This window comes from Oryx dammah, unplaced genomic scaffold, assembly GCF_014754425.2.
Source record: "Oryx dammah isolate SB20612 unplaced genomic scaffold, SCBI_Odam_1.1 HiC_scaffold_15, whole genome shotgun sequence".
Lineage (NCBI taxonomy): Eukaryota > Metazoa > Chordata > Mammalia > Artiodactyla > Bovidae > Oryx > Oryx dammah.
In genome coordinates this window covers 43241220-43255647 of record NW_024070199.1, presented here as the reverse complement: position 1 = coordinate 43255647, position 14428 = coordinate 43241220, and the positions used below count along the sequence as shown (strand labels likewise).

The 14428-nt window shown below is 40.7% G+C and overlaps 1 protein-coding gene across 1 annotated transcript in view; it reads right to left on the bottom strand.

The window, feature by feature from the left end:
- The window catches only part of CUNH11orf80 (chromosome unknown C11orf80 homolog), an 88743-nt gene that overhangs the window by 27782 nt on the left and 46533 nt on the right, over positions 1 to 14428 (bottom strand). Inside the window, exons 5-8 of the mRNA XM_040255207.1 lie at positions 10122 to 10205; positions 5733 to 5788; positions 4804 to 4875; positions 3093 to 3297 (exon numbers count right to left, since the gene is read on the bottom strand). Coding sequence (XP_040111141.1) covers positions 3093 to 3297; positions 4804 to 4875; positions 5733 to 5788; positions 10122 to 10205 — 417 coding nt within the window. The remainder of the gene's footprint in view (positions 1 to 3092; positions 3298 to 4803; positions 4876 to 5732; positions 5789 to 10121; positions 10206 to 14428) is intronic.

The window sequence follows — 14428 nt, the reverse complement described above, 5'->3', positions numbered from 1 at the left end:
CGTCACCCTGCTTATTTAACTTCTATGCAGAGTACATCATGAGAAACGCTGGACTGGAAGAAACACAAGCTGGAATCAAGATTGCCGGGAGAAATATCAATAACCTCAGATATGCAGATGACACCACCCTTATGGCAGAAAGTGAAGAGGAACTAAAAAGCCTCTTGATGAAAGTGAAAGAGGAGAGCGAAAAAGGTGGCTTAAAGCTCAACATTCAGAAAACGAAGATCATGGCATCTGGTCCCATCACTTCATGGGAACTAGATGGGGAAACAGTGGAAACAGTGGCAGACTTTATTTTTTGGGGCTCCAAAATCACTGCAGATGGTGACTGCAGCCATGAAATCAAAAGACGCTTACTCCTTGGAAGAAAAGTTATGACCAACCTAGATAGCATATTCAAAAGCAGAGACATTACTTTGCCGACTAAGGTCCGACTAGTCAAGGCTATGGTTTTTCCAGTGGTCATGTATGGATGTGAGAGTTGGACTGTGAAGAAGGCTGAGCGCCGAAGAATTGATGCTTTTGAACTGTGGTGTTGGAGAAGACTCTTGAGAGTCCCTTGGACTGCAAGGAGATCCAACCAGTCCATTCTGAAGGAGATCAACCCTGGGATTTCTTTGGAGGGAATAATGCTGAAGCTGAAACTCCAGAGTTTCGGCCATCTCATGCAAAGAGTTGACTCATTGGAAAAGACTCTCATGCTGGGAGGGATTGGGGTCAGGAGGAGAAGGGGACGACCGAGGATGAGATGGCTGGATGGCATCACGGACTTGATCACATGAGTCTGGGTGAACTCCGGGAGATGGTGATGAACAGGGAGTCCTGGTGTGCTGCGATTCATGGGGTCGCAAAGAGTCGGACACGACTGAGCTACTGAACTGACTGATGAGTACGTTCAGATTGAGAAGGAAATGCTTCACCTTCTCCAACCTACCCTCTAACCAGGACTAAGAAAGATAGGCCCCTAAAATGGTTTCCTCCCCTTGACTTTCCAGTCCCACCCACACCCTCCCTATAACCCAGTGTTTCTCGACCTTGGGACACTGACACTCTGGGCCAGACACTTCTTTACTGTGGGGCTGTCCTGTGCACTATAGGATGCTAAAGCAGCATCCCTGGTTTCTACCCACTCCCACTAGATGCCAGTATCACCTCTGCCTCCAGTCATACGGATCAAAATGTCTCCAGACATTGCCAGATGTCCTCTGAGGGCAAAAGTACCCAGTTAAGAACCACTGCGTAAGCTTTTTTTGTCCCCCTGGACCAAAGCTAATAAGCCCAGAATATATATTTTCCTTCATCTTTCTGTTTTAATCCTCTTTTTAATAAGGTAAACAGGAGGCAGTAAGTGTGAAGATTAAAATCCAGTGGGCACGGGGACATTACTGAAAGTCACAACAGAGCAAAGGGAGGCAGTGTCTATAAGTGAAGTCTCCGTCACAAACTCAACGTGTTAACACATGAGCTGAGGCCAACACATTCGCTGTTTAGAGCCAGGGAGCTTTGAAGTGTTGCAAACTCAGAATAAGAGTGGTGTATCTGAAGAGTCAGGATGTGTGAATGTCTTTTAATTAATTGGGTTGTTTAAACTATTTACATTTAATATGAATTCTGTTACGGTTGCATTTAAATCTATCATCTTGTCATGTATTTTCTGTATGTTCCTTGTATTTTATTTCCTTTTTCTTCTTTTCTATTTTTGGATTCTATTTTGGATTGGGTATTTTTAATAATTCCATTTTATTCCCCTTTTTGAATTACTAGTTATAACTCTTTGTGGTATTAACTTAGGGATTGCTTTAGGTTTTATAGTATACAACTATACCTTATCCAGTCTGCCTTCAAGGAAAAGAAAATAAAATACAAGGAACAAGCAGAAAACGGGTAAGACGGAGATAGATTTAAACTCAACGAGAGCAGTATTCATAGTAAATGTAAATATCACTTAAAGTTCACACACATATAGTGTGAGAATCCTTCAAACAATATACTTGTTTACTCCTGTGTCATATTCTAGCCATAGCATATACTATACCATACTCACTCACCTATGGAAAAAACACTGAGGCTCTATATCTCTAAAAATCTGACCACTTCCAAATTCCAGACCAAAATTTCTATATGGCTATTTTTAAAACATGTTCTGCGGGCAACATAAATGCAACATATGTAAAGCTAAACTAATCTTCTTTACTCCTCAGATCTGCTATTTATAATTTTCATCTTGTTGCCAGCATCATTATTCTGTCAGCCATCCATGGAAATCTTTTCCAACAGATTTACTGAGATTTAATTTACATATCATACAAATCACCCATTTAAAGTGTACAATTAAATTGGTTTCAGTATATTCAAAAAGTTGTGCAACCATCACCACCATCAGTTTTAGGATATTTTTTATCACCCCCACAAGAATCCTTCCCCATCTATTTTCTGTTTCCATATATCTATATCTCCATATATCTATATCCATCCTGTATCTTCTGCATATAGGGCTGTTGACAGCAACTTTAGCTACTTCTTGCCCCTAATCTCTCCCTTGCCAAACAGTGAACTGGTTACCTCGTTTTGTTGATTCCTTCCAGTGATAACTCTCCTTTCCATGCTCATCACACCTTTAATTCATGCACTTAATATCTCTCACCCAGTTCACTTACTTATGTACTTAGTGATTATTGACTTTTCTCTCCCACCCACCCTGTACAAGGCTGCTGGCGATTCCTAAAACTTTAACCGGTTTCCCATTATACACACAATAAAATTCACATTCCTTAGTGTGGCACTCAAGATCCAAAATATTCAACTCCAAACTACTTTTCCAGCCTCACTGCTCTTATTTGCATCATTCACTCCTGCTCCAGTCACACTGGACCATATGAAAACCGGGTGGCATGTGGGTCATATTTTATAGTTTTAAGTTTCTTGAACAAATTTGCAAGCTTAGCTTTCATACTGGGTTTTTGTTTTTATACAATTCATACCAGCTTCTACATACAGAGTTTATATGCTAGCGGCTTTCCTAGGATTGAAATATAAAAATCCATTTTCAAAGACAAGGAATTTGAAAATTTTGATGGACTCTGTCATCAAAAGGATATGGAAATGGAAGAGATCCTGTTCAGCTGGTTGGAAAAGACCTTTGGGCAAGGACACAGAGCCACGGCTGGAGTCAGCATCAGCTCTCCCAACAAGCCCATTCCCACCACATCATCAGGGATGAAGAGCATTACTGGATGTCCCAGCACAGGATGGATTCTGCTGCAAGGTAATTCAGTTGTGTCAAATTTTGGTGTACTGTCAAAAAAAAAGCAGGTAAGACAAATTTAGCCTTTTTCCTTCTTAAGAAATTATTTTAAAGGGCATTCAAGATTCTTTTTATAACCTCTAGCATATGCATAACCATATAATCCACCACATAAATTTTGCTGGAATAAGTAACTTGTGTCCCACTCAGTGAATCACAGGCAATGGAAAAAGTAGACAAATTGGCATTTCAGGAGTTGCAGCGTGGCTCCTGCTTTTGCTCCCGTTAATGGCAGTTTTATATTCTCAAAAGTCTATTTCCTCTGCTAAAACTACTCTGTGGTTCTAAGCAGAAGTTTCCAAGATAATTCAAAGACCAGCATGGTGGAGATGGGGTATGGGTCAGTCAAATGGCCTAAAACTGGCCTAGTGATTCTTAGATGTCTGCTTTTACACATGCTGCGTTTTCCGCTGAAGAAGTCTGAGGCTACTATTTGGTAGGAGTGATGAGAAAAAATTGAAACATCTTCCACTCCTAGAAAGAATCTTGTGAAATCTGGTGTTTGTTTACTTTCTGAGAGCTCTTTTATAAACAGAAAAGAAATATTAATAAACCTTTCCCCCTTTCTCTAAACTAATCAGGTCACCTGGGGAAATATGTCCATAAACACTGGCTTAGAGGCTTAAACTCTTTCAGTAAATCTATGATAGCAAGCTGTCTTCCTGCAGGGATTGTATGATGCTAGAAGATTACTAAAGAAAGATATGGGATGAGGGTTTTATTTCCTGCAAATATTAAAGAATAAACATATTCTAATTGGAGAGGTAATTTTGAGCAAGAGTAAGAAAACAGACTGAGAAACCACAGGCAGCCTTTTTAAGCCTTAAGGCCCTATGGCTGCCAGTATTGATTCAGGGCATATAAGCAGAGGCAGAAACTACCGAAGAAAGAATAAATTAGTTGGACTTAAACATAAGTTAGGCTTTGTCTTGCTATAATTCATGTTCACTTTGGATTCTGCAGTAATTGGATAGCACAGGAAGGCAAAGCACAGGGTTCTATTCCATTTATTTTCCACCTCCTCCATGGATTTTTTTTTTTTGTAGTCTGAAGAAGGTGGAGGTGGGAACAAAGATGATTTCTAAGCCTATGTAAAATGCTTATACACAAACAATAATATACAAAGAATTCCTTTGTATTCATAGTATCTCTCTACCCAAGAGTGCAAGTAACCTTTTAAAGTCATTTCTCTCTTCTCATGCCTAAATGGAATCAGAATTAGCAGAGTTTGTTTTGATTCATTCACAGAAGAAATTAAGGCATGGAGAGATGAAGGAACATGCCTGCCCTCAGGTAAATAAGAATACATCCCGGAGCCAGGAATAATAATAATTTTCAATACAGATAGCTTAAATTTTTTTACTTTCACTTTTCTTACAGAGAATCTGATTCTTGGCACTAAGAATTGACAACTGAGACCATTTTCAATTTCTGCCTACATTCATACTCATAATAAGAGTAAAACATGGAGTGGGACAACAAGGTTTCCCCTTCACCTCAGGTAATGCTGACAGTTTACGACAAGAGCAATTCCATTCGACAGGTTCAAAGCAGGTTCATTCTCTGCCCTGCAAAGTAAAGAAAAGCTAAGCCATATCTCAAAGACTCTAAGACCAATTTCTGCCTGATACAAATTTTGGCTCATTAGTACCAATTCCAGAGATGACTGAAATTTGGTAACCAATTAACCAAGGGGAACGGGCTTCCCTGATAGCTCAGTTGGTAAAGAATCTGCCTGCAACGCAGGAGGCCATGGTTTGATTCCTGGGTCAGGAAGATTCCCTGGAGAAGGCATAGGCTACCCACTCCAGTATTCTTGGGCTTCCCTTATGGCTCAACTGGTAAAGAATCCTCCTGCAATGTGAGAGACCTGGGTTCAATCCCTGGGTTGGGAAGATCCCCTGGAGAAGGGAAAGGCTGCCCATTCCAGTATTCTGGCCTAGAGAAATCCATGGACTGCAAAGAGTTGGACACAACTGAGTGACTTTCACTTCACTAACCAAGGGGAATGGCACAGTGGTCTGCCAATGTAGGAGACTCAAGAGATACAGGTTCGATCCCTGGGTCAGGAAGATCCCTTGGAATAGAAAATGGCAACCCACTACATCGCCTGGGAAATTCCATGTACAAAGAAGTCTGGCTGGCTACAGTCCATGAGGTCACAAAGAGCTGGATACAACTGAGTGACTGAGCACACACAACCATGAGGAAAATGGTCCAGTGAAAAGGAAAGGCATGAAAGGGTTAATCTACTTATTCATTAAAAACTAATCTAGAATAAGAAAATGTGGGGGTCTTGGAAAATAAGTTTCAAAGTGACTTTGAGTCAAGAAATCAAAACTGTGAACCCACTGGAAATAGGACAATAATAACAGAAAAACTGTAGACCCATTGCATAAACTTAAGTGAGGGATTAAGGACTTACCCAAAGATTTCCACGGAGAGGATTCCATTTACCTTTACACTGAAATTAAATCTAATCTGCAAAATAAATGGGGTGTGATATTTAACATGAACCAGAACAAGGATTAAAACTTCCATACTCAATTCCTAAAGAAGATACTCTTTATATCATTTTCCCCTTCTCCACTGCAATTTCCCTAAACATAGTTAACACCTGTCTGTGTTCAAATTCTGAATCCTAAATACACTGAGTTCTACCTTAGAATTCTAATTAGTCACAGATTATGTACATCATTCAAAACGCTGGGCTGGATGAAGCACAAGTTGGAATCAAGACTGCTGGGAGAAATATCAATAACCTCAGATATGCAGATGACACCACCCTTAAGGCAGAAAGTGAGGAAGAACTAAACAGCCTCTTGATGAAAGTGAAAGAGGAGAGTGAAAAGTTGGCTTAAAACTCAACAGTCAGAAAACTAAGGTCATGGCATCTAGCCCCATCACTTTATGACAAAGAGATGGGGAAACAATGGAAACAGTGAGAAACTTTATTTTGGGGGGCTCCAAAATCACTGCAGATGGTGACTACAGCCATGAAATTAAAAGACGCTTTCTCCTTGGAAGAAAAGCTATGACCCATCTAGTTCAGTTCAGTTGCTCAGTCGTGTCCGACTCTCTGTGACCCCATGAATGACAGCATACCAGGCCTCCCTGTCCATCACCAACTCCCGGAGTTCACTCAGACTCATGTCCATTGAATCAGTGGTGCCATCCAGCCATCTCATCCTCTGTCGTCCCCTTCTCCTCCTGCCCCCAATCCCTTCCAGCATCAGCGTCTTTTCCAATGAGTCAACTCTTCACATGAGGTGGCCAAAGTACTGGAGTTTCAGCTTTAACATCATGACCAACCTAGACAACATATTAAAAAGCAGAGACAATACTTTGCCAACAAAGGTCCATCTAGTCAAAGCTATGGTTTATCCAGTAGTCATGTATGGATGTGAGAGTTGGACTGTGAAGAAGGCTGAGTGCCGAAGAATTGATGCTTTTGAACTGTGGGGTTGGAGCAGTCTCTTGAGAGTCCCTTGAACTGCAAGGAAATCCAACCAGTCCATCCTAAAGGAAATCAATCCTGAATATTCATTGGAGGGACTGATGCTGAAGCTAAAACTCCAAACTTTGGCCACCTGGCCACTTGATGCAAAGAGGTGACTCATTTGAAAAGACCCTGATGCTGGGAAAGACTTAGGGGAGAATGGGATGATAGAGGATGAGATGGTTGTAGGGCATCACCAACTCGATGGACATGAGTTTGAGTAAGCTCCAGGAGTTGGTGATAGACAGGGAAGTCTGGCATGCTGCCATCTTTGGGGTTGCAGAGTCAAACCCTATTGAACAATTTATGATTATACAGTGGAAGTGAGAAATAGATTTAAGGGCCTAGATCTGATCGATAGAGTGCCTGAAGAACTATGGATGGAAGTTCGTGACATTGTACAGGAGACAGGGATCAAGACCATCCCCATGGAAAAGAAATGCAAAAAAGCAAAATGGCTGTCTGGGGAGGCCTTATAAATAGCTGTGAAAAGAAGAGAGGTGAAAAACGAAGGAGAAAAGGAAAGATATAAGCATCTGAATGCAGAGTTCCAAAGAATAGCAAGAAGAGATAAGAAAGCGTTCTTCAGCGATCAATGCAAAGAAATAGAGGAAAATAACACAATGGGAACAACCAGAGATCTCTTCAAGAAAATCAGAGATACTAAGGGAACATTTCATGCAAAGATGGGCTCGATAAGGAACAGAAATGGTATGGACCTAACAGAAGCAGAAGATATTAAGAAGAGGTGGCAAGAATACACAGAAGAACTGTACAAAAAATATCTTCACAACCCAGATAATCATGATGGTGTGATCACTCATCTAAAGCCAGACATCCTGGAATGTGAAGTCAAGTGGACCTTAGAAAGCATCACTACGAACAAAGCTAGTGGAGGTGATGGCATTCCAGTTCAGCTGTTTCAAATCCTGAAAGGTGATGCTGTGAAAGTGCTGCACTCAATATGCCAGCAAATTTGGAACACTCAGCAGTGGCCACAGGACTGGAAAAAGTCTGTTTTCATTCCAATCCCAAAGAAAGGCAATGCCAAAGAATGCTCAAACTACCACACAATTGCACTCATCTCACATGCTAGTAAAGTAATGCTCAAAATTCTCCCAGCCAGGCTTCAGCAATACGTGAACCGTGAACTTCTTGATGTTCAAGCTGGTTTTAGAAAAGGCAGAAGAACCAGAGATCAAATTGCCAACATCCACTGGATCATGGAAAAAGCAAGAGAGTTCCAGAAAAACATCTATTTCTGCTTTATTGACTATGCCAAAGCCTTTGACTGTGTGGACCACAATCAACTGTGGAAAATTCTGAAAGAGATGGGAATACCAGACCACCTGACCTGCCTCTTGAGAAATCTGTATGCAGGTCAGGAAGCAACAGTTAGAACTGGACATGGAACAACAGACTGGTTCCAAATAGGAAAAGGAGTACATCAAGGCTGTATATTGTCCCCCTGCTTATTTAACTTCTATGCAGAGTACATCATGAGAAACGCTGGACTGGAAGAAACACAAGCTGGAATCAAGACCGCTGGGAGAAATATCAATAACCTCAGATATGCAGATGACACCACCCTTATGGCAGAAAGTGAAGAGGAGCTAAAAAGCCTCTTGATGAAAGTGAAAGTGGAGAGTGAAAAAGTTGGCTTAAAGCTCAACATTCAGAAAACGAAGATCATGGCATCCGGTCCCATCACTTCATGGGAACTAGATGGGGAAGCAGTGGAAACAGTGTCAGACTTTATTTTGGGGGGCTCCAAAATCACTGCAGATGGTGACTGCAGCCATGAAATTAAAAGACGCTTACTCCTTGGAAGAAAAGTTATGACCAACCTAAACAGCACATTCAAAAGCAGAGACATTACTTTGCCGACTAAGGTCCGACTAGTCAAGGCTATGGTTTTTCCTGTGGTCATGTATGGATGTGAGAGTTGGACTGTGAAGAAGGCTGAGCGCCGAAGAATTGATGCTTTTGAACTGTGGTGTTGGAGAAGACTCTTGAGAGTCCCTTGGACTGCAAGGAGATCCAACCAGTCCATTCTGAAGGAGATCAGCCCTGGGATTTCTTTGGAAGGAACGATGCTAAAGCTGAAACTCCAGTACTTCGGGCATCTCATGCGAAGAGTTGACTCATTGGAAAATACTCTGATGCTGGGAGGGATTAGGGGCAGGAGGAGAAGGGGACGACCGAGGATGAGATGGCTGGATGGCATCACTGACTCGATGGATGCGAGTCTGAGTGAACTCCAGGAGTTGGTGATGGACAGGGAGGCCTGGCGTGCTGCGATTCATGGGGTCGCAAAGAGTCGGACACGACTGAGCGACTGAACTGAACTGAACTGAGGAGGAAATATTACCCTTTGTCCTCTACTGTTCTCCTAATGTATCTCTTCTCCCCTTCTTAAAGAACTATCCGTTTCTCTCTCTATTGCTTCCATTGTATTCATATATGGAAATTCCATGCTTTTTTCTTTTTCTTCTCCTATCCCCATCAGACTCTTATGTTCTCCCTCCAGTTTACTTTACTGTTGTAATTATTTTCTACCTTCAACCTATATTTTTTCTTTCTACATAATATCATGGGTAATAAGAGACTCTAGAGCCAGACTGTCTCCTTTCAAATTGTGGCTCTGCAAGTTATTTAACATCTGCGCCACAGTTTCCTGGGCTGTAAAATGGGGATGATGATAAAACCTACTTCACAAGGGGTACTGAGAGAGCTGAATGAATGAATATGTGGTGAACACTTGGACTAGAGATTGGCTAGAAATAAATACTGAATCTTGCTTAAGACAGAAATAGGAGAAACCTGCAAGAAAAACAGGGGAAGTTACACAGCACACTTTATTGCTGTGACTTTATGAGCGTTTCTAACTACAGGTAATAATAAAAACTTTAGCTCTCCTGAGTTTAAAGTCAGAATTTCCTTATTTACTCTTATAGTCACTTTAGAAAAGAAGGAGATAATCAGCAGTTTATTATCCAGGTTTAAAAGAAAAAAGAAGCACAGAGGAGGGAAACGAGGTATTCAAAGTGATACAGTAAAACGGTAAGGCAGTGAAAATATGAATCTAAAACAAAGTTCTCTCTATATCCACAGGCTCTCAAAGATGTCACATGGCCAATACCAAACCTGCCTTAGAGATACAGGAACCAAACCAATTCAATATTAAAACTTTTAATCACTGTCATAAAAAGAAAGAGAACCAATCAGATGCGCCCATGCCCTACAGAGTAGAGGTCTTTTAAAAACACATGACTTAAACAAGAGAGTCATTATTGTGCAAAAAGAACAGCTTACCTTGGGGAGCACAGTGATGATTTTGCGTAAAAAATTCTTTATAACCAGACTATCTGTCATCAAAGTCCTGGGCTTTACATCAGCCTATAACAAAAACATCCACCATATAAGCACAAACTCAAGGGCACAAATGAATTAAATTATGATATTTCTTCTTATAAAACTAACTACACTTCAGAAAGCTTTTCAGACATCCAGGGGGAAAAAAGTAATTTAGATTGGAGCTGAGAAGAGTAATCCTAGCTTAACTCTACTATCCTAATAAGGGTCAATCTGTATTAAGAATTTCAGTGGGGCTTTCCTGGAGGCTCAGTGGTAAAGAATCCACCTGCCAATGCAGAAGAAATGGGTTCAATCCCTGATCCGGGAATATCCCCCATGCCATGGAGCAAATAAGCCCGAGCACCACAACTGTTGAGCCTGTGCTCTAGAGCCCAGGCACTGCCACTACTGAAGCTCATGTGCTTTAGAGCCTGCACTCCACTCCAACAGAAGTCACCGCAATTAGCCCACGCACCACAACTAGAGTAGCCCCTCCTTGCCACTACTAGAGAAAAGCCCATATCAGCCATGAAGACTCAGCACAGCCAAAAATAAATAAATAAAAATTTAAAAAACCAAAGAATCTCAATGGAGTCAAAAGGAGCAGACATTAAAGAGAACCTATTTTTAAACCTTAATCTGTTCATCCAAACATTTATTTTCAAGGCAAAGCTGTAAAGCAGAAGCTCAAAAGTCAGAAGGTCTGTGTTCTGTGAAAGTGAATCAAAGTGAGATTGAACTCAGGTCTCCCATGCATAGAAGATTAAAAAAAAGGTTCAAAGAGATTAAACAGCCTTGCCAAGTTCTTGCTGATCTGGCTCCAAAGCTTTAGCTTTAACCACTTTCCTATACTACAACCCAGTGATCGAATTAGGATCTCCCACATTGCAGGTGGATGCTTTACCAGCTGAGCCACAAGGGAAGTCCAAGAACACTGGAGAGGGTATCCTATCCCCTCTCCAGAAGATCTTCCTGACCCAGGAATTGAACTGGGGTCTCCTGCATTGCAGGTGGATTTTTTACCAACTGAGCTATCAGGGAAGCTCTTTACATTTAATATAATGTCCTTAAAACCATAGTTAGAAGGTGTCTCCTAAAAACTAGATAAGTTAAGGAAGAGGAAATAGAGTCAGAAATCAGTAAGTTTTTATTAGTGGCTCAGATAATACAGACTCATGTACTAGGTACATATTAAAGGAGAAAAAAGGTCCCAGATCTCAAAATCTCAACACAATAAAGAAAAAAACATGCAAATAGCTAATAAAGAAGAATAAACTATTATAATGCTTTTTTATAAGTTCACTGAAAAAAAAGATCAATAACTGTGCAATGGGTGGGGATGATTAGAATAACTATTATAAAAATATTTGAAAATATTAGAAAAATGGATGGGGATTATTAGAAAATCTAGAAACAAATCTAGGATTATTAACATGTGTAAGTAGCAGTAGTTAAACACTAACTGTAGCATACATACCACAGTCATATCCTTATTTTTAAAATGTTTATTATAAAATGTTCAAATGCAGAAAAGCAATGGTCTCTTTAAAGCATTTTCCATACTTAACACTTCAACTTCTTGGAACAGTTTCAAACTTCTGTAACCTTAGTGATTATAGCGTGTGTCATATAAAGGGCTTAATTATATCTAGCAGTAAGGCAACCAAACAAGTGAAAGTTCCTTGAAAAGCTACCAGGGAGGGTCTACAATTAATGATGGGAACTATCATTTACTGAACACCTGCTACATGCCAAGCAGTTTACATACAAGTAGAAGATATCCCCATTTCATGGGTGAGGATAATGAGACTAAAGAAGCTAATTAATTTGTCCAAGGTCACACATAGCTAATTAACTGGCAGAACTGGGAGTCAAACCTAGATCTGAGAACTCCAATGCCCACCTTTCACTATACAATGCTACCTCTCCAAGAAAGCTCATTTTCTGTACATAGATAGCTATCTGAATCAGATATTATGTAATCTATCATTTCTTATGGAACCTTATGGGCAATGCTTACATATGATTACTGAATATGTATATGTATGTATTCATTGATAAAACACTTAATGCACATTGTAAAACTAAATTTGAAGAGGTTACACTTAAGTAGAAGAGAAAGATGAAATAAATAATTTATGTGATAATGTGAAGAAGCTTTATGATTTAAACATATAAGAGAAGCTAAAAAAATACACAGGAATGATTGGCACCTAATCCAGACTGAGAATATAAAGTGAAATAATGTCAGGTCAGCAGAGGATAGTTAACACAAAACAAATAGCTCCTTTTAAGACCTACTCAAAAATTATTGAGAGAAAGAGAGATGGGGGTAGGGAGGAAGAGACACTACACAGTCTTTTACAGCCAGTACCCCAGGCCCAATGTGCCTCAGAAACAATGAACTTATATGTTATCAGGAAAAAACATATGCTGCCAGTCCTGGGCAGCAGAAATTACCACTGAGTCATGTTTCAGTCATTACCCTTAAATACAAGTCTAATCATATCATAGATTATGGGAGGTATTTTATATTTTTAAATATAAACTTATCACAATAAGCTGTGGAAAATTCTGAAAGAGATGGGAATGCCAGAGCACCTGACCTGCCTCTTGAGAAACCTAAATGCAGGTCAGGAAGCAACAGTTAGAACTGGACATGGAACAACAGACTGGTTCCAAACAGGAAAAGGAGTATGTCAAGGCTGTATATTGTCACCTTCCTTATTTAACTTCTATGCAGAGTATATCATGAGAAACGTTGGACTGGAAGAAACACAAGCTGGAATCAACATTGCCAGGAGAAATATCAATAACCTCAGATATGCAGATGACACCACCCTTATGGCAGAAAGTGAAGAGGAGCTAAAAAGCCTCTTGATGAAAGTGAAAGTGGAGAGTGAAAACGTTGGCTTAGAGCTCAACATTCAGAAAACGAAGACCATGGCATCTGGTCCCATCACTTCATGGGAACTAGATGGGGAAACAGTGGAAACAGTGGCAGACTTTATTTTGGGGGGCTCCAAAATCACTGCAGATGGTGACTGCAGCCATGAAATTAAAAGACTCTTACTCCTTGGAAGGAAAGTTATGACCAACCTAGATAGCGTATTGAAAAGCCGAGATATTACTTTGCCAACAAAAGTCCTTCTAGTCAAGGCTATGGTTTTTCCAGTGGTCATGTATGGATGTGAGAGTTGGACTGTGAAGAAGGCTGAGCGCTGAAGAATTGATGATTTTGAACTGTGGTGTTGGAGAAGACTCTTGAGAGTCCCTTGGACTGCAAGGAGATCCAACCAGTCCATCCTAAAGAAGACCAGTCCTGGGTGTTCATTGGAAGGACTGATGCTGAAGCTGAAACTCCAATACTTTGGCCACCTCATGTGAAGAGTTGACTCATTGGAAAAGACTCTGATGCTGGGAGGGACTGGGGGCAGGAGAAGGGGATGACAGAGGATGAGATAGTTGGATGGCATCACCGACTCGATGGACATGAGTCTGAGTGAACTCCAGGAGTTGGTGATGGACAGGGAGGCCTGGCGTGCTGCGATTCATGGGGTCGCAAAGAGTCGGACACGACTGAGCGACTGAACTGAACTGATGCAGTTATGGGCTCTATATGACTTTATAAGAGAATGTCAGTGTCTCTTTCTTTGCTTAAATAGGTAAGTACTCAGATGATAGATAATAAGAGAAACAGAGATAGATATGTTTTTATGTCTCTCTCTATATATCTAGTCATTGTATCATTTACTATTATAACAAAAATAAATACAAAAATGGATAAATCTGTCAAGATCTTGCAAAATCAAATTGTTTTTGGAAGGACATGTTACCCAGCCTAATGGACTCCAAGGTGCAGGACTGAGCATAAACACAAAACCCAGCAACCTTTTTTTTGACCACCTGGCATTGCATGTGGGATCTCAGTTTCCAGACCAGGGATTCAATGCACGCCCCCTGCAGTGGGAGCACTGGAAGTGCAGCGTTGTAACCACTGGACCACCAGGGAAGTCCAGCATCTTTCTTAAATGAAGTTTTCCCTCAGTCTTCCCTGGAATTAGCTTTCCCCACATGCCCAAAGCAGTGGATCACTTGTTGCCACCTTTTCATGGATGTCTCCATTCACCAGCCTTTGCTGTCAACCTTGCTACCTGACCCTTCTCCCCACCTGCAGTATACACGTATGATGAAATCTTTTCACAACTTCCCCTTTTCCTCTCCCCATTCTCTTCATTCTAGTATCTGTCTAAAAGCTGCACAGT